The 27,246-nt window shown below is 40.8% G+C and overlaps 1 protein-coding gene across 1 annotated transcript; it reads left to right on the forward strand.

Moving 5' to 3' along the window:
- Nucleotides 1-6,145: 6,145 nt before the first annotated feature.
- On the forward strand, nt 6,146-25,613 carry LOC139968874 (acyl-CoA desaturase-like). Its single transcript, XM_071973472.1, has 5 exons — nt 6,146-6,343; nt 16,285-16,515; nt 20,526-20,656; nt 21,444-21,649; nt 22,205-25,613. Exons 2-5 carry the CDS (start codon nt 16,305-16,307, stop codon nt 22,632-22,634), a joined length of 978 nt encoding a protein of 325 aa, XP_071829573.1. The 5' UTR covers nt 6,146-6,343; nt 16,285-16,304; the 3' UTR covers nt 22,635-25,613.
- The last annotated feature ends 1,633 nt before the right edge of the window (nt 25,614-27,246 follow it).

Raw genomic sequence — 27,246 nt, forward strand, 5'->3', positions numbered from 1 at the left:
AAATCATGAGGTTGTAAATAGTAGTGCCATCATTGAGCAGTGATGCAACCAGTATACATCTGGTGACAGGTCTTCCCCCTGAGTAAAGTCAAGAGGAGTTTTCTCCCCAACCCCCCCCCCCTCCCCTATCCAAACTGGTTGACATAAGTTTACAAAAAATCCTTTAATACGGCACATAAATATACAACGTGTATTGCGTCATACAATCTAAACAGTCGAAGCTTCTTCAACATAGTCTCATAAGTTGCAAAATACAGCACCATTTTGTATCTAAACACTCTTCATTGTACCAACATTTCTCACAGGAGAGTGGTCACCCCACCCCCGGACGTGGTATTACGCATACAGTAGCACGTACCAGAAGTATCGTCCGCGCAATATGCTGGAAAGTCAAAGTAATGGCCATTCGTGTTCTGACATTAACCGGTGTCAATGTCACACATACTTGTTTGAAAAGAAAACATTATGATTGTACCCCTGGCATTGAGGTGCTTGATGTATAGTTTACTTTATCACAGAATTGTATTACTTTGTCAACGCCCACATGCCTCTACTCTCTCCCTCCATCGTCAACTAAGCCAACTTTTGAAATGAATCACAGCTTGAGGATAAATCAACAACAATATTAGAACAGGAATCTACAGCTTTGAAGAACGTTTTCCATGATTATATCACTGCAGACCATTTTACTACGATCCTTTTCCAGGCGTAAAGGTATAAGCTTGATCCTTGTTACACATGAGTTTACATTCAAACAACCATATCTATAGTTTAAACAACGAAAAAGCAATATATCCATTTTAATTTGAACCAGCGTTTTGACAAGTTGAACAATTTGATGAAAAGGATAACCCACCCATAAGTTATGAATAAGGCTATAATAATTTCAGAATATTGCTGTAAGCCTTTGCATCGTGACATAATGATGGAAAGGATATCAATGGTCGAGTGAGTATGTTTTATTTCTTGAACGTTATTGATATTATGGTAATTTAAAAAACAAAAGGTTGGTAACTTCAACAGACCAATGACTCTAGACCGATATCCAAAAAAAAAATAATAAAATACATTTAAAAAAGAGGAAGGAGAATGAAATGTTTGATGGTTAGTAATATACGAGTCCACTTGGCGGTATCTCGTTCTGCTAATTCCGGAAACACAAGCACACACACATACACACACACGAATGAGAGGATGCTGAAGGCACTTTTATAGATGAGCCGAGGCAGCTCTATATAAGTATATATATATACATATATATATAGTTCCGGTATATTCGACATAAATGATAACAGTAGATACAAATTCGTATGGAGATTCCCTTAAGCATACAAAATGGAGAAAATTGCAAGGTCTTCTTTTCATGTTTAGTGTTTAAGATTTTCACTTTTAAAGTAGGCCAAGATGCGAAATGTCTGAAACAAGTTTATGATGACGTCAGCTAATGAGGTCAGGCTTAAATGGTGTATATATATATATACTAGTATTGTTCGATTCAGGTGACAAACGCCTCCAGTGGAATTACGACCTTCCTTACCGGTTTCGAACCTCTGGACATACAATCAGCATCCCGTAGCCTAGTGGTTATAGGGTATCCGCATATAAAGCGGGAGGCCCGGGTTCGAGTCCCGGTGGAGGCTGGAACGGGTTTTTCACTGTTCTGGATTTCCTTCTCATTACGTTTTCAATTATATATATATATATATATATATATATATATATATATATATATATATATATATATATATATATATATATATATATATGATAATGGCGTCCCAAGTAATTATATTAAATATGATTTTAAATCGAGCTTGATGCCCCATGCATGCTCAGTAGTTCCGGCACCCACCTCCTGTCACCCCAACCGTTAACTTGTGTCGTTGGCCCTGGGTTGTGGTCTTCTACAAAGGGAGGAAACGATCTCGTAGGAAATTTGACTTTGAAAAGAGACTCTGCAGACTACATACTTTTTTATTTTGTTAATTTTTTGTTAAAGAAAAGTCACCCAAGATAACCGCCTGGTCAAGGAAACCAAACAAGTAAACTGGTCCACTCACAGCACCAATCTCCTGTAACCGTATGATCATGACGTTGTTACGTAAGTATCACGGTTCTCTTGAAAAGAACAGATACTATACTACACAGGATCTTAGCCAAAATATAAGGCCAAGAATTGTGTGTTGTCACTTATTGAGGAGCTGCCCTTACGGTCTGCGGGCTAAACTAGGTACTTCATCCGCTTTGACTGATGAACCCCCTTTATATAAACGGTAATTCGCCATAAAATAAAAATGTTACTGAGGTGGTTGTTACATTGGCTGAACTTCTTTTCGATGGTATACATGCATAGCACTTAGATCAAGAATTATACTGTTAGTGTGTATAGGGGTGACCCGAAAAGCTCATTCAACAGCAATGAATGACAATTGTTTAAATAAGTGTTTGTTTTACAAGTCATATCTGTATTTCTGCTTACCTAATCTCTTTAATGAACCATATTACATTTCGTGACGTCACGCTCGTCATATAGACAGAAATATGCCTCGTACGATCCATAACCCCATCTCTCTAAAATATATATAACGGCCGACTGTGGTACGATCCGTCGTACCAGAAATCGCACGAGGTTGATCGTATTTAAGCCAACGTTATAAGGAAGTGTTGATATATCTGTATTTCTATACACAGACCGGGAGCCAACTATAGAAGGAAACAAAAAAACATAAAAGACACAATGGATATTTTTTTTGAGTTGATTTTGATAATATCCCGTCCTTATATTTGTACAGGTTAGATTCGCATATGGGGTGAGTTAGAACTTAGGAAGACTATATATATGCTATACAAAAACAACTGTGGAAAATCATGATAGGCCTAATTTGGTCGATGACGTCAGCGTTAGACTACCATTTTTTTTTTGCAGACTTGGTAAGGGAAAAAGTGCATGGGGGATCCATGTCATTGTCCCTGGACGTTAGTTATTCATCAATAACTACATTCATACGGGTTTTTACCAGTGGCGGAGCTAGGGGTATTGGTCAGAGGGGGCGAGAATGGTCTGTAGGGGCGCTTTGGACACTATCTAAGCGGAGCGCCACCACAGGTTGGCGCGGAGCGTACATAATTTTTTTGAGTATAGATACTCCCTAGATCACCGGAAATGACCTTTCCGGGCCTTGCTAATTTGCAGATAAACGAAGAATAAATAGCCGTTAGAGCATTTTGTCAGGAAATTACACCAACAAAATGTGACAAATGTCAATAGGTAGATGAGAGCGCAATAAAAAAGTCAATAATCGCGAATAAGTGAAGAGTGGTAAAAAGCTGAAAAGGGCGCCAGCAGTCCATTTGAGTTCGTCAGGGGGCATCCGCCCCCTGACTATACGGACGCTCCGCCACTGGTTTTCACTAATCAGTGAATAGCGTGAAAGAGGCTATCGGGATATAGCTGAAGCTAACAGTTCACAAAAAGTTAATGCCAAACCCCGCCCTCTTACCCCTCCCTCACAATGATTGTCCATCGATACCAAATGAATTTCCTATGATCACTGTGATCGACAAAAATGGTAAATCAATAAGTATTAAAGATCATGTTGTAAAGCCTGCAAGACCTATATGAATCCGGGCAGCCCGAGTTGCTTTCGTCGGACGGCCTGCATCCATTGACCGTGTACCGGTATCGTATAAGTATACGTATAACAGACCAGGAACCACCTCCCTTCCCACCCATCCCATCCCCTTTCCCATCCCTCCCCTTCCCCACCCCTCACTCAAATTCATGCCGCCGCGATGTCCTCACAATCGAACTTGAGAACAATAATAAAAGTTCATTGGTCATAAGTATTCCTTCCATGAAAATATCGGCACCAAAGCAAAGACACTGTCTTCACCATGTACACCAAAGACACTGTCTCCCCCCCCCCCCCCTCACCATACGTCCTATACTTACAACCTTACAACCTACGAGGAAATGTTCTTCACTGGGACATTCAGTCATATAGTGTGTTCCTTAAAATTGTCTGAGAACAATTTGGAGAGTACAGACGTACCTCAAGGAAAGTACATTTTGAAAACTTCTGGCAATTATTGCGTGCTATCATTTGGGGCCTATACTGACTACCTTTAAAGCAGGGAGTTGTATAATCTGGAAAAGTTTTTCTATGTTCTTTGATACGGCCAGTTCAAGTCACCCATCAGTGAATCCGTGTAAGTCAAATGAAAGCCAAGTGTATTCAAGGGCGTAGGAACCGGGTGGCTGGGGGCGCCAGCCCCCCAGTGAAAAATATGGGGGCGGAAGTATAATTCCGCCCCCCCCCCCCCCGCTTCGCAAGTCAGAAAACCCCTTTTTCATTTCCAAATGAGAAAATTGCATCTAAGGCCAGGTGAAAATGCAAAATTACATGGAGTGGGTGTTGAAGTGTGCTATATTGCACCAAATTGCATCTGAGGCCACCTGGAAATGCAAAAAATTTCCACTCAAGAGTACCTTCCTACCATAGGCGTAGGAGCCTCATTTGATTTGGGGGGGCTGTAACGACTTGCCCGAAAAATATGACCAAAATTTTTCGCGCGCCCCGCGCGCGTTTCGCATGTTAATGTGCTTATCATATAGGCATTCTTCGGTTATTACATCACATGCCAATAACAAACAATCATTTTCCGTGTTTTTACCCTTCCATATTGGTTAGAATTATTGGGGAAGTCGTTACAACAATAATGATAATAATATAAGTTTAACCATTGAAAAACACATTGCAAATTCTTCTTCTTTTCAGTAGGTGCCAGTGGCGGAGCTATAGGGGTAGTGGTCAGGGGGAGAGAATGGTCTGTAGGGGCCCTTTTTCGACACTATCTAAGCGGAGCGCCACCACAGGTTGGCGCGGAGCGTAAATTTTTTGAGTAAAGATACTCCCTAGATCGCCGGAAATGACCCTTTCCGGGCATTGCTAATTTGCAGATAAACGAAGAATAAATAGGTGCCATCGCCATTTGTCAGAAAGTTGCACCAACAAAATGTGACAAATGTCAATAGGTATTTGAGAGCGCAATAAAAAAGTCAATAATCGCGAATAAGTAAAGAGTGGTAAAAAGCTGAAAAGGGCACCAGCAGTCCATTTGAGTCCGTCAGAGGGGCATCCGCCCCCTCTGACTGTATGGACGCTCCGCCACTGGTAGGTGCCCGAAAAATTCTCAGCTTATTGCCCGAATATTCACCAAAAAACTTGAAAAACACATTGCAAATTATTTTCTTTCAGTAGGTGCTGGAAAATTCTCAGCATATTGCCCGAATTTTCACCAAAAATTTGAAAAACACATTGCAAATTATTATTCTTTCAGTAGATGCCAGAAAAATTCTCAGCATATTGCCGAATTTTACCCCCCAAAAAATGAAAAACACACTGCAAATTATTATTCTTCCAGTAGGGTGCCCGAAAAATTCTCAGCATATTGCCCGAATTTTCACCAAAAATTATGGTTGGGGGGGCTGCAGCCCCCCAGCCCCCCCGCCTCCTACGCCTATGCTTCCTACGCCACTGAGTGTATTAGTATTGATGCAACCCGACTCAGATCCGGTACCCTATTATATATATAGCCTATATTGAACAACTTTCTTGTATAAACGGGCTCAGTATCACCGGCGGTTGCTCCCATTTTGATAGAACGATGAAAGTGTGAATGTGTACGGCTATCGAAGTCGATGGTTTTACTCATACATAGACCCCTGGTTCACCTTTCCTTAGACTTCGACATGATCACAAACAATTCAAAACAAATAAAAAGCCAAGTGAAACAACTCCCTGGTTACACACTCACTGTAAATGACCTTCTCTTTTCCAATAGCTCTCCTTCACATCTGACCTGCCAAGCTAGTATCACGCCACACGATCGTACCATCATTGCCCAATCAATTCTATGCTGTAAGGCCTGCTTGAGTCTATTACAAAAACATCCCTGTTTGCGTACATGACGCAATAGTCTGTTATAGAATACATCATCCTTTGTGTACAATCGCTCAAGCTCGACCAGCTACGCAGACTAGGCATTCATTTCTCATCTTTTTTAGTTTTACAAATTACCTCAGTAAGGACATGATGTGATGTAACTGTGGCTGTTTGAAGTATAAAGAGACGCACAGTATCAGGCGCACGTGAGCTACACGGGTTCGAGATCGAAGGACACATTAGTTTGCGACTGTCTGGAAGTGCAATTCCGTTTTCTTGAAATTCTTGTGGATCGTAGAATATCTATTGAATATATTACCTTTGGCTTTTATAGAAGTTAACATTCCCGAAGGAAAGAATTGGCGGTTATCGATCGTTTATAGGATAATAAGAATACGGTAAGTCGTGCTTATGTTTTTGCACTGCCCCTTTTCTCTCAGTATAGGTTTTGCATCGTATTTTGCCGTTGCAAAGTTCTAGAAATCATTGTTCTATTATTAATTTAAGAAAAACAAAAACCTCTGCGGGAATATTAGGCCTGAGAGAACGAATCAATCAGTTATCAACTTCTGTTTATTTCAAATTTGCGTTGAGGCTATCCTAGCAGTTAATAAAAAAAAGAAATTTGTGACCATCGCCGTACTACAAGTACAAGGCCTGTCTGTACTGTCAAATTAACATTCACGGCTTTTCATATATAGTCTCCGTGCACGTACGTGCACACGATATATTAGTGTGTATATATATACATAGACATGTTTCATACTTAGCTCGGCACATAAAACAATTTCCGCAATATCTGAACGAACCATCTCATTTTCAAAATTTATGTGCATAGTGTAATTAATAGTGAGTCTCTGCGAAGGGTTAAGGAGTGTGGATTGATTGGATTTGCATGAAAAACAAATAGTTCACTTGACAGCGAGCAGTGTAGCATTTATGTAACATCAAGTTTGGACAAAGCTTATTATACAAGCTGCATCTAAGAGATGACATATACCTGTCATAATTGGTTTTGGCCACGGAGGGTGTAGCTCCAGAAAATTAGATTTAACGTTTTTTTGTTTCGCAATGAAAGAAAGAAATGAAGAACCTTTAGGCAGGTCGGGTATGTAGTTATGGGAACGATACTGCAAATTTACCCCGTGTTGTCTATAGAAATAATGTCAAAGGAGGACTTATGCACAAAAATTCATTTTGAAAAGTTGGCGATCATAATAAATCGTTGCTGTCAGGCCAGGTTGCGTGGTGTGGTGTACGTGGTTTATACCAATTAAATTTTTAAGAACAGACCGGTATTATCAGGGAGTTGTTATAACAACTCCCTGGTATACTCATATGATGTTCATTAGTTCATGTGGCTGGATTGGGTGGAACGCACATACCGTACGTTAGTTTGGTTCCTCATGATGCAGCAGTGGCGTAGCCAGCATTCTATTGTAAGGGGGGCAAGATTTTTCTTAAGGGGTGCAACACCGTGATGGTTGATGGTAGGAATTACCAAGAAATATATGAGTGGCATCATAGGTCGCTGAAAATGCACATGTATGGGTTGCTAGCGCTAGTTTGTAATGGTTATACAACCGGCCAAATTATTGGCGCTTATTCTGTAGGACGATATTGATCAACGGTCTCCGTATGTGGGTATGATGAATGTCCAAAATGTGTAATATCTCGGTCTGATATCCAAGTTCTGACCTTATATGAAGTATGAACATGAGCCCTGAGGTAAGTTTGTGATAGAACTCGAAAAATGTAAAAAAGAAGTATTTTGAATACATCACTGGATTTCACTTGGGGGGTCAAGACTGTAGCACAAAGCAAATTGGAGGGGGGGGGGGGGGGCATTGCCCCTGGCTACGCCACTGTGATGCACACAAAACTTAACAGGAAAATATAACACATTTACGACCCCAACTGACTTACAAATTGGGCAATGATAAAGAGTGTTCAATGTCACCGAAGGCAGGGTGCTCTGCTGGTCACATGACATGAAGTAAAACGAGCATGTTTTAGGTTGAGTTTTTAGAATTTATGAAACAGTGGATTAACATTAACATCTATAGGCCTGCACTGAGGAGCTGACGTCACCGACCATCGTCATCATCTATAATTAGCCTTAAAGGAGCCGTCCGGAGAATTAAAAGTTTAGACGTCAAATGGTGCATTCTGGGGTATATTTGGAGAATAAATTAACGTCTATACAAGTGTAGCTCTAAACGGAAAACGTTGTGGAGGATGAAAAAAGAGTGGGACACACTTAGTAGTGGTCTAATTCTTCTCCGGCTGAATGTTAAAATGAATCCCCGACTGACATATTTGCCCCCCCCCCTCCCGCTGACGATGGGAGGTGGGAGGGGGCATGTTGTATCGCTGACGATAGGCTAAGTACTTTTTATACCATGAATGAATTGTATATGGTGTCAATAACTAGTTTTGACCGTAGATGGCGAGGAGGGGAGGGGGGATGCGAATGGGACTTGATCCGTAGAAAGACAAGCGCATGGTCATTCTCAGAGAACAGTCAGTGGCGTACACAAAGGAATGGCTCCGTCAGGTTTTTATTTTGGCATTTTTGGTTTCGATGATAATCGTAACATTTGGTGTCACCAGGGTCAAATTATGAAAATCTTGTAATCACGATATCTCAATACTGGACGCATGGCTCTAATGTAGTGTGTAGAAGTACCACATTGATTTAAAGAAGCCTATTGTTTTTGGTGGAGGTCAAAGGTCATTTGGGGTCATCAGAGGTCAAATCTTGAAACCCTTGTTAACATGTACACCCTCACTATACATTACGTCAGATTCATGAAGAAAACTGCTCATGTTACATCATCGAAACCCACAATACATTTTTGCATTCTGGTTTTCTTTGCATACAGCTGGATAAGATTTGGAACATTATGGGTGCACACTCCCCACCCCCTTTCAACCTAACATTAAGTAATTTATTGGCAAAAATCTTGCGTTTAACGCTACCAATATGACCAAATTATGATCTAAATATGTCTCAGAATTTTTTTTTCTCTAATTTTTGTTTGGGAGGAAGGACCCCCCAAACTGAGACTCCCCTACACAATTTCACGTACAACTAGGGCCTGCGGAAATTTTGAATTTATTACTTTTTCTTAGCACAACCTTTTCTTTAGAGCTACTAATATAAACCTCAATTATAATAAATGACTCAGAATGCACCGATTTGACTTCTTTCTGGGTTTTTTACTCTTTTTTCCGGGGGAGCACACCCATGCAGACCCCCCCCCCCCCCCACCCACCTATCCCTCCCTTAATTCACACCCGGTCTCTGTTTCTCTCTTTCTGCCGGCCTATAAATTAACGTTTACAAATTAATATTTACAATATTTACTATCGTTGTTTACAGTTATATAAACGTAGCAAGTGAAATATCACATGCAGGAAACTAATTCATTCATCTCGCGTATAATTATGTACAAAATGGCTAACTAAATTTAAACGAAGGTCAAATAGAGTGTATACGTACACGCTATTATAGACATATGCATGACACGCATGCATGCATTGCAATTTGGTTCTGTTCCACTGTGAAGATTGTTTACCAGCATTTGTATTTGCAAGTACTCAGCAACTCTTCATACGTTATCAAACAAACGTACGATACACTATAAATACATATGTATGTATATTGTACGCAATGCTGCTATATGGTACAGAATGTCACGGTGACTTTCACACTATGTATAATGTAACACTTGTAGATCACGCACGGGATTGTCGATCACACGCACATGTCTGAATTTAACTTGTAATAATACTGCTTATACGGAGTGGCGATCCGCCGTCTCTTCCCGTAATACGAAAGATGGATCGCTGATGGATGAATCACGACGTCACCTATACTTCCATCATCCATGGTGACATTCATCATAAACGCACTATACTTACTGCTGTTCGTGCAAGCCGTACTGCATGTTAGTACTACAGGTCAAGTCAACTGTGGCTAAAACAAGCCAAAAAACAGCCAAAATGCATTTGTAAGGCCTTAACAAGTTTATCTTCTCAGACGTTTGGTCTTCGTCTCATTCTTGCGGGGTAGGGGAACGGGGGGTAGGGGAACGGGGGGTAGGGGAACGGGGGGTAGGGGAACGGGGGGTAGGGGAACGGGGGGTAGGGGTAGGGGAACGGGGTAGGGGAACGGGGTAGGGGAACGGGGGGTTAGGGAACGGGGGGTAGGGGAACGGGGGTAGGGGAACGGGGGTAGGGAACGGGGGTAGGGGAACGGGGGTAGGGAACGGGGGTAGGGGAACGGGGGTAGGGGAACGGGGGTAGGGGAACGGGGGTAGGGGAACGGGGGTAGGGGAACGGGGGTAGGGGAACGGGGGTAGGGGAACGGGGGTAGGGGAACGGGGGTAGGGGAACGGGGGTAGGGGAACGGGGGTAGGGGAACGGGGGGGGGGGTAGTCTGGCCGTCTTAATTCCATTTACAGATGTATAGCCTCCTGCCCTGTAATAGGCTACCCCACACGGTATAATTTGTCGGTTGAGAGTCATATTTAGCACCGTTGAGAAAAATGTGTTGATCAAACCCCCAAACCATATACTTACTTATCGGTTTGACAATCGGACGTACCCAAACGACGATGTATCCTATTGAGTTATTCGTCGATCAGTCGTTCAATTTTACTCAGTACGGTACTGTTTCTTTAAAACTGTATACCTCTGCCAAAGCCTCTTATTTTATAACCCTTAAGTATACTTGCCTATAACCTGCAACTATACAAAGTCCTCACGCATAATTACCACTCAATGTCGTTTTGCAGAACAGAATAAAAGGGTAGGCCTAGACGAATATCATGCGCGTCTTTGAACTTCGCCAGCCTTGTTCAAGACCATAGAAGTCTTCCTCTCCTCCATCCGACCTCATCGTGAAACAACAGCATTTTGAAGAAAACAATGGCGGCATATAGGACTGTTTACAAGCGAATTAACGATATTTTGTTCGTTTTTTCATTTATTAAAGCAACTTGGACTTGTCGTCGGTGAAACCGGCTCATACCGTGCTTCCATATATTATGTGCAATCGGTACTGGTTGACTGTGAGCTGACTTAAACCATATATAAAGTAATTAGATTAGACAATGCTTAAACTCAGTAAAAAATGAATGTATGTTAGCTCAGATAACGTGACATGGTTTTGTAAATTCAACATGATAGTCGGGCAGTAGTTTAATGGGTTTTTTTTGGGTTTTTTTTAAAGGGCTCTTTGCAGGGAAGTAGTTGTTTTCCGGCCCCAAATTCCTTAATTCACACTAACGTCCATGACAATACGCCATGATCACTTAAAACTTTTGCATAAAAATATTCCATAGATTGCTTGCACGCAGACATGTGCATGCATCATGGTTAAGCAAATTCATTGTTGTATTGTCTTGTCTAACTTGTACATGGTAAATGCAGTTGTGCAATTTCCGAATCCGTTTTAAGAACAGCAATATTTGTTTTCTTCCGGTATATAACCTATTTAGCAGACATATCTGTTGATTATATTGACGAACATAATATCCCACTGTACAGTACAAACTATGTGTGTTGCATTCATTTACGTTGTTGTCTTGGCCAAGCACAGAGATAAAAGAAATTGGCATGCCTTCGTAACGGCTTTATTAAATTTCTCATTTCGACTTGTAATTGCATTACTCATATCCCCAAAGTCCTGGACAAACTTTAAAGTGAGGCAATGTTAGACAGATGTTTTGCCATAACTCAATCCCTGTTATTGGTAAATACTTTTTGGTTTCGATGATAATCGTAACCTTTGCCTTAATGGTTGCGTACCGTATATATGTGTGCGTGCGTTTGTGACGCCCAGCTTGTAAATACGATCTCTGAAGAAGGGAAGGTCGGACCAATTGCATATTTGGTGTGTAGAAGTACCACAGTGAGTACAATAAAGGCTTTTTTTGTGGGGTTCAAATGTCATTTTTGGTCACAAGGGGTCACATTGTGAAAACCTTGTAAACATGATATCTCAAGAAGGGGAGCTTTGGGCAGACCTCATATTTGACTTCAAATTTAAGGGAACCTATTATTGCTTTTGGTGGAGGTCAAATGTCATTTGAAGTCAACAAACGCCAACGCCAAATATTTACTTCACTCCCCCTCTTACCTGTCTCTCTACAATAGCGCACCTTCCTAAACATAATATCACAATGGAAGCTTGGACAGATCGCATATTTGGTATGTAATTTAGTATACAAGAAGCTTTATGTGGGAGGAGGTCTATGGTCGTTTTAGTTCACCAGGGGTCAAATTGTGAAAACCATGTTTTACACAATATTTCAACAAGGACAGATTATCATATTTAGTATGTTGATGACTTGATGTATCACATTTAGTACAAGAAGCCTGTTGTTGAGGTCAATGGTCATTTCAGGACAGTCTGTGTCATTGTGAATTGATTGTTTGTTACACCACACTGCTTTTCACTGTATTACTAAGATTAAGTATGTTGTACACCCTCACTATACATTACGTCACATTCATGGAGAAAAATGCTCGTGTTACATTATCGAAATCACAATGCACTTTTGCATTCTGGTTTATATTACTATTTTAAACAGGGTGTTTGCAAAAACAAAACCTGAAGTACTCATTATCCTAAACTATATATGCTCAGAAATCATAAAGAGGGGGCCGGGGGGGGGGTCAGCGGGGGGGGTATTTATAAATCTCCTCTTTCTCTCAGTCTTCTCATGTGTCTTCCAGTTTCTAAAATTGAAATAGCTGATAATTTTGTTTACAGAATTTATATTTACTTCGATCTATCCCTTTAACTTGTAGCTCCCTGTAGAATATTAGCATACATTCATTGCTGTGAATAGGTTTTGTGATTATGATTAACTGCAAGATGCGTAATAAAGAACTAAACACAAGCCATCCATGGAACGCCATCCTTCCCATCGTCACATTCCTCTTGTGGTATTGCTCTAGGGTGTCCAAATCAGGGAGTGTCCCAAATAGTCTGAGGTTTGATAAACCATGGAGGTGAAAACGTAGTAGAAACACAGTCTGCAAATTAACAGCGACTTTCTCGAAAGCAATATATCTTGAAGGCGGAGTTAAGGCCTTTAAAATGATCCCTGCACAGCGGTTGTCAAGCAAGAATGAAGATCATTACGCACAGTTGAGTGCACCTGGATGTGTTGTTTGCAATAATAAGACATGCATAGCTCACATGTATTCGGCTAGGTTGCATGACGTATATATAGATATAAGTCCGCCAGTCAGTCTGTCTGTCTAGCTGTCTTTCTATATCGATGTCTGTCTACCTGTCTATACATCTGTCTATTTATCTGTCTCTTTATCGAATGTGCAAAGAGTGGTCGTGGTGAGGAGATGAGGGGTCAGGGCGTGAGGGCGAGTCAGTTGACAAGTGAAAAAAAAAAATCTCAGACAGCTACTTTAATGCTGCATGTAGTAGTTCCATTGAATTGGTAGCAGGTAACTTTTAAACTTACTCCTCCCCCACATGGCGTCTGCGTAGATTGGTAAGCTGTCGTCGAGCGAAAATTGGGAAATGAATGGAACTATACATTACATTAGCTAGCACCCCCCCTCTCCCTCCAACCCCCCGAGTTATTTATTATTCATCCGTTACAAGTGCATCATGTTTCATCTGCATGCTCAATGCAATGAGATCAATAATGTCTGTCAATATCACATGTTTTGGAACTTTTTGAAGCAAAATTTGTCATTAAGAACACATGTGACCTCGTCTATTCTCCACTCCAATTAATATCGGACAAAAATTAATGATTAAATACGAAATCATTGTACTGTAAAACAAATAAAACAGGAAGTATAATGATAACGTCGTGTCAGACAGCAAAAATGTCTATTGTAATATCACCTTATATCATTGCTTAAAGTTCACTTTTATTTGTTATCATTTAATTATTAAACGGGAAATGTATTGTTTCTCCCGTTATTTCTTATCAGTCAATCAACATTTATAAGTTCATGTTGTGAACTATGGTTGAACCTCTGATTCTGCTGTAAGTATATGAATTAGTCTGAAGGTCTCTTTGAGGACACGCAGGGAATTTGCGACGGTGTCGTTGTTCAAAGGAATTTGCACCGCTGTTATATGCATGGCTGTATCCTCGAGGATGTGTTAAATTCTTACAAATCCCTGCTATATATCAAATGTAGATGCCATGTTTTTGAATTAAAATGTCAAATCTTTTTACAGGCCTTCTATAACACAGTACAGTGTGAGTTGTACGGGTTGAAATCGGAAAACAGTAATGAAAGATTTTCTAAAATGTGCAATATTTCCATCTGTACATATAGTATACGTACTATCATTTACCGTTTTTGTAACTGCTGTTTAGTCGCATTTTGTGCAAACAGCAAATAACGGCATTGTATACAGTCTAGTATAGTAAAACGCCTCATTTGATTTTTAATGTTAAACACTAATTTATAACACTCCACGGAAACAGCTTTGGTTGCCTCGTACACCCGTACCCTTACCTAACCCTAACCCGCCCCCCCCCCTCATTCTTTCCCGCGTACCCCACTTCCTCCCACCTGTCCACCTTGCTATACACCATCAAAATGTTTTATGTGTCCTCGTAAAATATTAAGGCAAAAGGGATATATTTTATATGTAATCTCAAGGACACTGAGTTGTGACTAATAGCACCAGCATAAAATTGAACCAATCCGTTGTCATTCTGTGGTTTACACTTCACTTCTAACATAGAGGTAAAAACAGTTTTTACCTCCATGCTTCTATCAATGAACTCTTAGGAGCTGTTGTTTTGCAGCTCTCGGAATCTACATAAACAGCATGTAGTAGTAGTCGTTGCGCGTCGTATGCATGCACAATGTACGTTACCTTGGTAACATGTAGTCTTCTACAGCGTGCGTCACTACTACACTCAAGTACACAATCATGATTTTCCAGCGCAGATTCATTCGCGCCTTTTTCAATCAGTCGCTTTTCTTGAAACGATCACATCATTCATTGTCTAAGAATTCTCAGTAGATTCCCTGGCTCGATAAATGCTCAGTTAGCTCTGGGCGTTTCATATCGTTTTCCTTTTTCACGTTGAAGCGGTACGAATGTGCATCTCTATATATACCGCAAAGTTAAAAATCATTAAAGAGTTTTTATTCGCCCAGATGACATAGAATATATAGGTAAGCCTAAGCCTAAAAGCTTTTGAGAGGTTACTATATCTAGTAATATCAACGATGGATGATCGACGTTGCAAGTCTAACTATCCAGTGTGAAGGGCGTAGAATTTTGTACTTGTGTCATTTTAGCTTCTGGAAAGATCGTATTGTGACTGGTCGCTTTTAGAATATAAGTGATCATATCGCCATTGCATATTGTACGTTATATTGCAGTGTAATATATTTATATCTGTGATGATGATTCATAGAGTTGATTGACAGACTATATTAAATGTTAAATTCCTTTTAGAAACACGGTGCAAAGTTACCGAGTCAGACTGGAAAATATATCCCCTTCCCATCCAATGGGAACGGGGGCGTGCGACGGGGAGGGTGGGTTTAATCGTTGGTATATTGTCATGACTTGAGGAGAAGAATAATGCATATTCATAGCGACACGCTTAAACGCAAACACTGTACGATAACACACAGATCTGCGCGCATGGCACGGACTCCATCGAGGGCAATGGACTCTATGTACTAATTTGTGCCTCCATCAGATCCCATGTTTATATGTCTCAATGTTTGACAACCGATTGCTCTCAAGTCACATGTGTGGTGAATTCCCACCGCTAGCTTCAATTTGTTGACGTCATAAGCGGACCGATCTCTGCAAGTGTCCGTATTGATCACAACAATCTTGCATTTTAATTCCACAAGGCGAATATAATATGTGCTTTGGTATAGTTGTATTTTCAAAGTGTGCCAAAGGGATATGGGAAATACATTTGTCGGTTCTGAACATAACCTTCACTGGGCAGCTAATGTTTTCCACACTTCGGGTCACGTGGATTGACGTCACAAGCAAGCTTTTTCGCGCTGGCAGATCAATATCGACTGCGTTATTAAGAAAATTCGAAGATGTTTATAGTTCACATGTTGTCTATTCAGACTTGTTTCACTCTTTAAATAACTGCACAAGGAACAGGGCTCTTGACGACATACCTGCTGAGCAAAAAATGAACTTCATATGACAAAAACTAACATAATTGTGGCAATTAATGTAACACGGTTCGGTTTGTTTTCTGGATACAAGTTTGGTCTCGTTTGCCGGACGACGAAATGCACAATTATAACGAACTCACTTTTTTTCTTCTTCTTCACCCCGATATAGATAAAAAAAATATATATAAGATGCCACCCCGTAACACCGACACCGACCCAGTTGAGGACCTCTTGGCTACTGATGAGGCTGAAACCTCCGTCAGACGGGACGAGAAACCAATTGTCGTCCCCACCAAGATCGTATGGAGGAATTTCTTTTGGCTAGCCCTTCTTCACGTAGGATCAGTTTATGCCCTGTTTGGCGTCACATGGAAATGCCACTGGTATACACTCATATGGGGTAAGCTTATCAAGAAATAAGTTGTTGTTTGTTAATCAGGGATCATACTTAATAGGGGAGGGGAGGTGAGCTTTACACATTCGCTAATGGTTAAGGTTGGACCGGGTGGATGGGGCGAAGGTAAGGAGTGAGGGGGGGGGCGGGAGGAGCGGTCGTGGGTCGATGTGGATATATACTTGAACCTATACGTATACGATCTTTTGTATGAAATATTAAACTTATCCAGGAATAGGTGGGCAGGGGGGGGGGGGGTAGAAAAGCGATGGTCAAGTGTGCCTATCTCTCTAACCTGTCATCAATATATACATATACTCTGGTTGGTCAAAACCTAAGTAGTATAAGCACTCTGGCCAACGACCCGACCCGTTCACCCATATCCGAGTCACCGCCCACTTACTGTGAATCTTTCTGATCATCTTTCAAATTCGGTACATTTAATAGTCTTTCATAGCGCCCCCTCCCCTCCCAACCCTTCTCGTCAGTACTAAAGCTGGACTTGGGTTACTACACTGTGCCTCCTTCACACATATACGCGATGCCCCGTCGTCTGCGCCCATCCATATGTAGCTAATGAACTATAGAAGGAAACGAACATCACACTGCCTATTTAGTCGTCGTTATACCCCCGCTCCAACTTTTCTTCATCATAGGCTTATGACCTCATTTGATCTCTCTGATGTATGTGATGCTTGAACGGCAAGAATCAGAAACTCCCCAACTTTCTCATTACAAAACTTGTAAAACCAAGTATACGAACGTACCGCTCCGTATATATATACCAAATACAGAATAGTGCGAAATTAATTAAGGTGTCGCCTCAAGTGCAGTATTTTCATGTGCACATTTTCTCGCCTTGGAAAGGTTGGACGGTCTCAGTCGCTGACTTGCTGTCCAGCGAACTGTTATATATTGGTTCCGTAGTGCCTGGCTAACTCCCTACGGGCATATGTAGGCCCATGGAGGTAAAAACAGATGGTAGGCCCTACGTTCTTCGAGAAAGTCTGCGCTCCCTGACAGATCGAAATAACCAAACAGATCCAAACACTTCCCAACTGTTAATATAGCATCATATAGTACAGAGGGATTGCGCACATGTTATATCATACTATGTATGTCTAATGTCTAAATGTCTAGGTCTAATGTCTGTGTCTAACCATACTAATGTATGTCGTCCAGTTACAGAGTTGTTGACAATTGACAATTCATAATCATGGACGTTAAATATATGATTGCAGGGGCGGATCCAGGGGGGGGCCCGGGGGGCCCGGGCCCCCCTTTTTGAAAATCCTGATTTTTTTTTTTTTTTTTTTTTTTTTTACCGCGTTCGAGGGAAAGTGCCCCATGCGTGATTAGTGGCGTAGCTACGGGGGGCCTGAAATTGCAGACATGAGATCCATATTTTCAGGCTAGGTACATGCTGCTTAGAATACTCGGGAAGTGCCGTTTCCGGCCATCTGGGGGGTTTGTAAAGCCCAAAATTTTCTTGTACGCTCCGCGCCAACCGATGATGGCGCTCCGCTTAGATAGTCTTACGTTCAGGCTCAGCTGGACCAGTCAGACCCCCCCCCCCTGTCACAAATCCTGCATCCGCCCCTGATATGTCATTGAATATTCCACAAAACAACTTTTTATGTCCACGAAACTGTCGAAACATGATTTTCACTACTGGTAGAGATATAAAATATTGGGAGTTCTGAATTTCCTGCAAACATGCGGCTGTGCCTGTTCAATACTCACTACTGTATCGCCTTAAAAAATGATGAGTGGAAATAGTTTCTCCAGGACCGTATCGTATCGTGGGTATCGAGTGCGTCTGATATACGAACGTACACATTCCGGTATAAGAGTGAATTTCCACTCCATTGGAGTAAATCTTAACTCCTAATAGAGTTATATTCACTCATATTAGGAGTGAGGGTTAACTCCAATAGAGTTAAATTTTACTCTTAATTTGAAGTGCGCCGAGTGATCACTCCAATGGAATGAAATCCACTCATTTGTTTTTAGAGTGTTGCTAGATATATGAAGAAGAAATTTACATACCAATACATGTTATCGGTCATCGATTGGCACAAAAAGCCAGATTCTGATGACAGCTGCCTCAAGAAACCCAATAAATGGCCTAATAAGCACCGAGCCATCAATGTGGACCATTACCGAAACATCGATGCGTGTTAGTCTTCCACCCCCTTCCTCTAATGCTATTTAAGTCCACATGTGGGCATATCCTGCAAATCTACCGGTAGCCCACAGGGGTTTGAGTTGGGAGAAAGGCCTTGACAGCTTGAAACGACAAACGATGCCAACTTCCCTCAAGTTAAAAGTCTGGCTGAGTTGGCAAGGCCAGTCAGCATGAAAGAGAAAAAACTTTTTTTGCATTTCTGTCACCAAACTTGCACATCTTTTTGGTTGCTATTTTGCCTCACAGGTGCCATCTCCTGCGATCTGGGGGTGCTGAAATCTCAAATTTTCTCTGTACGCTCCGCGCCAACCAAGGTGGCGCTCCGCTTAGATAGTAAACTCCGCCCCCCCCCCACAAGAAAGAACAGCCCCCCATGGCCCCCTCACTCAAAAAATCCTAGCTACGCCACTGTGCGTGTAATTTTTTGTAAAATAAATTTGCAAAAAGAGTACACCATCATTCTGATAAAGTGAAGGTGAGAGGGGCACTCTGACTGCATCAATAGTCTCCATCTGGAAGGGGGCATCCAAGATGAAATGGCCTGGAGTAGCCTGGTAAAAAGTAGTTTGCATCACCACCTACTCCCCAAAGACGTAAATCCCAGCTCATTGCTCGAAATTGCAAATATATGCCGGCAAACCATGAATACATGATTTATTGGAAATAAATTTTACTCCAAACTTTCACCAAAAGTAGCACCAGATTGCACCGAGGACCTCCATATTTTGTGAAATTTTCCCAAAGGGGAGGGGGGCACCCACTCCCCTTAGACCCCTCCCCCAGGACGACGATTAGGCATTTCCCATTTGGGCCCCCCCTTCGGCGAAATCCTGGATCCGCCACTGGATTGTAAGAGACTGACTTCGGTCAGCTTGCGGCTTTGATAAGCCAATGAGTCTTCTTCGCGAGTTCCTGCTTGCAGGAGGATCTAAAATACATACATACATACATACACACATACACCCATACATACTATCGTTATTGAGCTAAATGCTATACATGTAGGTTAAAACAACATACTGGAACCCGCAATGTAAACCGATGGGTGATATCTTGTTTTAGGCCATTATCAAGTGATATCATAGGATCATGATGTTGACTATATTGTAGAATTATCTGTAACTATCAGTATCAAAGGTCGATGATTCAAGCAAATTGTATAGATATGAAGTAGGTTATCTCCATTAGTATTGTTTGATCGTATGTTTGTCCGCATTTTAGTTGTTCTTAACGTTCTGACGTTATTAACTCGTGGCACCAGCAAATGATTTGAATAAGCGGCTCCCCATGACGCCTGTTATGTGACTATAAAAGGGTCCCGGCGACACCCGGTTGCATGGGGATCTCTGTATATGCACATGTATATAAAGTATACATGAATTTTTCTTTGATATATATATTTTTTTCTCTGCACAGAGGAAAACAATATTTCTACAAAAAGTTGTAATTTGATGAAATTCTAAAATACAGAGAACCAGATTCAAAATGCATCAGCTTTTCAGGGATAATCAACCAGATGGTTGTAATAGGGAAATAAAGCTTCTGAAAAAAAAACGTATTTGCCGTTATGACGTCACAGACCACCGACTGTGATTAGATCAGGATCCAGGGAAGAATTAATGGATTAGACATTCAAAACAGGTCACATTGAAACACTATATATTCAGTTAGGGACACTAACAGTGAGGATTTTTTTTTATTTTCCACACCAGAAAAGCCCTTTAAAAAAAATGATCATGGAACGCGAAATGAGACTAATAAAAAGCAGATATTGTTTCTCATTTCACATTACTCGATCTCACGAATTTTCTCTGTTTGTTTCTTTTAGCCCTTATTTTATACATATGGGGAGGACTCGGTGTGACAGCTGGTTCTCATCGTCTGTGGGCCCATCGAACTTATCAGGCCAAGTTTCCTCTTCGAGTTTTCTTGGCCCTGGGACAAACGTCAGCCTTCCAGGTAAAGAAATTTATAATCTCATTTTGGTCCTTCAAGCATGGTAAAGGCCGAGTGTGGTAATATATAAAAGCGTCGTCCATTTTGGATTGGTTTGTTTGTTTGTTTGTTTATTTCGGATATAACTGTTTACCAAACCTATACCCAGTATCATTGTTCATACCCATAATGAGCATTAATTTAGATCATTCCTTACCTGGTCTAGTAATAGGAACAGTGTCGGATATTTACAAACTTACGCTGCTTTAAGGAGGGTGGTATATTGGAGCGTTGAGATGCAAATTGGATACCTGGTAATAATATATCCAACTGGGTCCACTTTTTTTAAGTCTTTAATTTCCCTTTTATATGTATATATATATCGCACAGGGCGAATAAGAGCTATTTCTTTTATCACATATTTCCTCGTGGCCCGGGGCTCCACCAACCCCCCCCCCCCCCCCACTGGCTCCCTCCCTCTCGTCAGACCTGGTGATATATGAGTATCGTTTACTACCAACATCATGTATGGCGAAAGTCGGTCAGGGGGATACAGCCCCGGGCCCAGGGTCGATTTGAAAGCCCGGGAAAGTATGGAAGGGGCCCAGGAATATATGGGATATATGAAGAGTTCAAACTGGGGGATAGTTGATATATATATATATATATATATATATATATATATATATATATATATATATATATATATATATACACAAACATACCTATATACAAACATACATACACACATTTGTTTGCAATTGACCTATTCTACTCGTCCTCATACTTCATTTTTCTTTTCTTTGTATAGAATGATATTTATGAGTGGTGCCGCGACCACAGGGTCCATCACAAGTTTTCGGAGACGGATGCAGACCCTCATAACGCCAGCCGGGGATTTTTCTTCTCTCATGTCGGATGGTTGCTGGTCAGAAAACACCCGAATGTGAAAGTTAAGGGGGCCGGAGTTGACGTCAGTGATCTGTTGAAAGACCCAGTGGTCTATCTACAGAACCGGTAGGTTGCTACGACAACTTGAAATTTCCTTCTCTATCATTAACGTAACACGTCTTATCAGACTGCAATATCAATCATGAACGTTAGGATTCTTATTTATTATTTACCATTATATCTAGCACACAAAACGCGCTAGTATGTTTCTAAAGGGTATAGATATCAACTAAATGCTTTGACTGACACAGAGAGACATTGAAAGTGAGGGGGGAAAACGCAGCCGACAGAAAATCTTTTACTGTCTTTACTTATACTTCCTTCCAAGATTAACAGTTTGGTTTGATATGTACCGTAGCGAGGCAGGCAAGCATAACTCGCATAATGCGCGAGGTCAGGAGGGAAAGGTACACGTGTGATTTGCATCTTCTCTCCTTGTTGTATACTGTCCCATAATATCTATCGCCATGGAAATAGGCTACACGTGGTCTCTCGGAGATAATCCAGAGGCATAAATACCCAATCTGTCTCTAAACTTGATGAAATCGATTAATTTCTGTGTGTATATATTTTCCTGAGATAATAAATAATATTTCTCGCTTTTCTTACCTTTCAACGCAGCTATTATATTCCCTTGATGTTTCTCCTCTGTTTCATCGTACCGACTGCTGTCCCAGTCTTCTTCTGGGGTGAGAGCGCATGGAACGCTTTCTACGTGGCTGGCTTGCTCCGTTACTGTCTAATCTTAAACGCGACATGGCTTGTCAATAGCGTAGCTCATATTTGGGGTATGCACCCGTACGACGACCAGATTAACCCATCGGAGAACCCCCTGGTATCTACCTTTGCACTCGGAGAGGGTTGGCATAATTACCACCACGCATTTCCCAGCGATTACCGTACGGGGGAATTCGGTTGGCGGATAAATTTAACCACCATGTTCATCGATGTTATGGCGTTTGTAGGGCAAGCGTACGACAGGAAGCTGGTTTCAACTGATATCGTGTTGAAACGAGCTAAAAGAACTGGCGATGGGAGTCGTTTTAAGTGAATTCTATTACTGTAAACATTGTAATTAAAATGGATAAGGTAACATTAAATATTGCTTCTCACTCACATATCTTCCCTCTACAAATGCACTACCCGATCTAGTAATCCTTACAACGCGGTTACCTCAGAAAAAAAAATGTACTTTTCTGATATCATCCAATTCCGGGCCATAGCCCGCTTTCGCTTCCGTCCGAGTTTACTAATCGTAAATCTATAGCAATGACACTCCGTATGTTACTTGCATCTATCTGGACGTCCGTTAGCTATTTTTGTCAGTGGTCACGTGGTAATGGAAAGGTAAGGAGTCCGATAGGAGACTGTGGCCCGGTTACAGTGCTAGAAGTCACACCTTTGCTAGGATTAGCAAAATATCGTCAACATAGTGCAATTGTATAGAGGGGATATGTAAGTAACGCCGCTCGTAAATGTACGCAAATCAAACAGTCTCGGAATTTGTCTAACTCGGAATCGGTACGAAATATAAATTATTCGTTGATGTTGATTCTTATTTTGTTTACCAAATTGCTCTCATAATGGACTTGAGTAATTAGGACTTGTAGTGTCTATTTCGAAGAGAATTTTGCCTATCATTTCGGTACCGTAACGTTACTTTTACTTCAACCCTCCCTCATCTGTCTCCTGTACATTCGGGAAGGAAGAGGACAACGACTCCACAGTTTGAGGTGGGAGGGGTGAGAGGGAGTGGGGGTAACAGGCCGGGAGAGGCAATGCAAACTGCTACCACTTGTCGTGAAGTATGTAGAAAGGTGTGTGTGTGGGGGGGGGGGGGAGTAAGTATCTTCGATTGTAAATACTGGTAAGTTTTGGGGTAGGCGTATAATTTTGTGTCAAATAAGACGATGTGTTAAATTATTCTCACCACTGTTTCTTTCATGTATTGTTCACGGTCTACCTGCCACCCGCCCGCCACCCCCCCCCCCCCCCCCTCCGAGGCGCAATTATACAGCGGGAGTTCGGGAGGGGATGTAGCTATCCCTAAATAACAACGTCAATGTTTCAACTTCGGACGGTTCGCAAAAGAATGTGAGGGGGGGGGCGTGGGGAGGGGGTATTGTGCAGACTTGGCGAGTTATGATTGAAACTGGCAATTTTAGTCAAAGGCCCTAGCTAATTGTTTTTATCACCTTTCCCGTTTTCACCTTTGAATGGAAGAACGAGACGAAGGGAAAATCCATCTGGATAGTGAAATAATATATTTATAAGATTAACGTTTATTGTTATTTAATAACTTAAATTTACCATAAAAATGGCTGTCTAAAGTATTTGCTATACAAAACTACATAAAGCTTAAAACATTTCTGCCAAATACTGCATTTAAAACGCATTTTAATAACTGAAAGTTAACTGTTAAATTGACTATATATTAATTTTTCCAAATTGCATGTTAACTCTTTCTCTTTCTAAAATTGAGAAAAAAAAGTTAAAAAAGGACTTCAAATTACCTGGGCGACGGGAATAATAAAACGCCACAATTGACGTCTTGTAAATATTTAGAAAACAGCTATTTACCCTGCAGGGTCTTATTTTATCTCTGGTTGTTCTTGTTTTAATCTTGGAGTCAACGAAAATTCCAACCCACTTGAAAAAAAAGGATAATTCATCTACCGACAGTTTTTGTTCTCAAAAGTAACAGTTTCCGGCATGTAAATTTTGATTGGAAATATAACCTTACTGCATGAAAACAAAACATCAGAACATCATACGAGAAGGAGATTACTTTCCTCCTCTGACCTCCTTTGACCTTTAAAACTGATTATGCTTCTATGAATGTTTGACCCTTGAATTATGTTGTATAGTCGTTTCGTCAGTATCGTGAGGCGATATTACTTTTTATTTTATCATGATTGATTTTGAGTTGCGCAGCTTGGGAATTTCTACTCAGTGACGTATGACGTTTGGCCTATGTTCGCACTCAAAGCAAAGCACAGTATGTCTAGTTTTGTACCTTTTACTACAAGTTGTCCCATTCGTGCAAAAAATAAAATAAGTAAAAATAAAAATATTAACAAAAAATAGTAATCATAAAAAAAAGAAGCATGTTATGCGCTTGACGTGTATGTCACGTAATTATTATGCCGTACAAAGCGTTTGAGGTTATTCAGCAAATTTGAAGTATATCTTATAGTATACAATTGCATGCCATACAGGGTACAATTTGTCGGTATAGCGTTAATCTTGTGGGACAGTATAGCTTACGCTATTTCATATTTAATTTTATGCGTAACATCATGAAGGTGCTTATTATTTTCGAACATACATATAGAGATGAGTCTTCATCAGACGCTGGTGTTGGAACAATGGCCTTGTGAAAATCATTCCTCTGAAAATTATTGAGGGATCGGAACATGTAACCTGCTGCATTGTCGGTAGCCATGTATGCCATTTATATATGTCATGTCCTAAAGATTGACAAGGGTCTTATGGTTCCAATTATAGAAAGAGTGCCACGCTCCGTCATTAAAATCCTGGATCAACCAGGCCTGTTTCTAACTAAGTTTGGGGTGAACTTTGAGAGGAAATCTTAACTTATTTTCACCAGTTTCATTTAAAAAAATCTTTCAAACGTAGGCTCACAAGTTGTCAAAATTGTCTGGAAATTCTGTAAATAATACTTCCATCTCAAAAATAGTGAACTGTCAACTTCAAAATGAAAGAAAAATATTATTTGATTTCTGCTATACGTTTTCGTTGAATTTACATATTGAATATTCATGAAATTATTTGTGCAAGAGCAACTGTGAGCACGATGTTGTATATTGCTTATCAATGGGCATGCATGCATGCAATATACGTCTGCTATCATGTTGACTTTAAAAATTAAGTTTATACATTCTTTTTTTGGATTTGGTGAGTTCATTGAGTAATATTTCTAATTGTGAACAAGCAGTGGTTGGTCTTTTTAAATTAAACTCTGTGTTTTTTCTTTGCAGAAGAAAATAAAGCACAACGAAAAAGGCAATACATTTCCAAGTATTTTCATCTTTCCTTCCAAACTTAAAACTTCTGACGAATCTGTTAAATTTACTGCACTGAGGAACCTGTGAGATTTATACAGCTGTCGCCGTTTTTGTTTTATTGTCGGCAATTTTGACAAACCTGATACCGAGTATTATGCATAATTAAACAAACCAGACACCCCCTAACAGATTTTCAACTGAGTGAATATTCATCAAGAAGAAGGCAATGACTTGGATTCAATCCTTAACATTTAGTGGCCCGGTCACGATGTTTTTCTTTCCCAAACAGGTTTGCAATCGTTTGTAAATAGTCGCTCATGATTGGTTGGAAAAGTTACGTCATCACCAAAATGTCTGCATTCATTCGTTTTAACGAAGATATACCCGTTCACAAATACTCGAAGCTTTTCGAATCTTTGGAATTGGTTTAGACATATTTAGCACACTAGTATATGATTGTTTGATCTACTAATACTATCGATGTTTGTTCGAAGTTTTATGTGAAGGCATTAATCGATAACATCGCACAGTGAAAGTTTCGTACAGGGTGCATCCAAGGGCGGCGGAACCGGCGGGGGGGGGGGGGCACGTGCCCCCCCACTTTTCCTCAGGTTAAAAATGTGCCCTTTTTCTACATAAAAATTGAGGTGTCTCAAGTAAGCAAGAGGCCAGGGAACCAAAATGACCACTCGGGAAGGGCCGTTTCCGACCATCTGAGGGTTTTGTAAAACCAAAAACTTTCTTGTACGCTCCGCGCCAACCGATGGTGGCGCTCCGCTCAGATAGTCGTGTATACAACCTTGCGATTCCTGGCTACGCCCCTGACCTTTAATGAATTTCTGTGGGTCAAACTCAAAGCTATTTCAAATGGAAAAATTTGTTAAGGTATTAACAAGAAATAAACTCTAATTTGGAAGATTCCTACGTGCAACCATGATTTCACCTCATTTTGTCGATCAAAAGAAGACTTGTTCCTTGTTTCCCAGTTTGCACATTGGATATTGCAGTGCTAGTATGCATATTTTCCTTGAGAGGGGGGGGGGAGCGTTGATGGAGTGATGTGTATACGCAAATAAGATAATACAATAAGAGTTATAAAGGGTACAAAATATAAGGTAGCATCAGTCCAATCGAATTTCTGCAAAGTGCCCTTTGATGTCGGTGCCCCCCCCCCCCAGATTAAAAGTGCTTCCGCCGCCCTTGGGTGCATCAAACATGTGCTGTAGGGCTATATGTTATTAATACTGTGTACACAGCGCAGTGACGGGAATGTATCATACTGCAGACTACTGTTTTGCATATATTCATTCAAAACTCGTGAACTCGCGTCCTGAAGTTGATTTTAGCGTAACCATTCCACGAAACGAATTCCGATTTCAATAGAACGGCTCACGAATCTTTGAGAACGTAAACACGAACCCAATTGAATGTAGCGTACGTATCATAAGTAAGGTCAACATGTGATCCATACATTAAAAGTAAAGTTAGAGCGTTTGAAGGGAAACCCCGTAACTAGACATAATTAATTGTCAGTGTGTTCAGTGTATGTCTTCGAACCTCCAAGCGATGGTCATTATTGGTGCTGACGTAACGAGGAATCTGATTGGCTGAAAACTCTGTAATTGCAAACCTGTT

Source organism: Apostichopus japonicus, chromosome 6 (assembly GCF_037975245.1).
Source record: "Apostichopus japonicus isolate 1M-3 chromosome 6, ASM3797524v1, whole genome shotgun sequence".
Classification (NCBI taxonomy): domain Eukaryota; kingdom Metazoa; phylum Echinodermata; class Holothuroidea; order Aspidochirotida; family Stichopodidae; genus Apostichopus; species Apostichopus japonicus.

Excerpts from the sequence above, each read along its gene's own strand:
- LOC139968874 (XM_071973472.1), top strand. The coding sequence starts at position 16,305 with ATGCCACCCCGTAACACCGACACCGACCCAGTTGAGGACCTCTTGGCT. Across the intron at positions 16,516-20,525 it reads CTGGTATACACTCATATGGG|CCCTTATTTTATACATATGG; the intron begins GTAAGCTTATCA and ends TGTTTCTTTTAG. Across the intron at positions 20,657-21,443 it reads GACAAACGTCAGCCTTCCAG|AATGATATTTATGAGTGGTG; the intron begins GTAAAGAAATTT and ends TTCTTTGTATAG.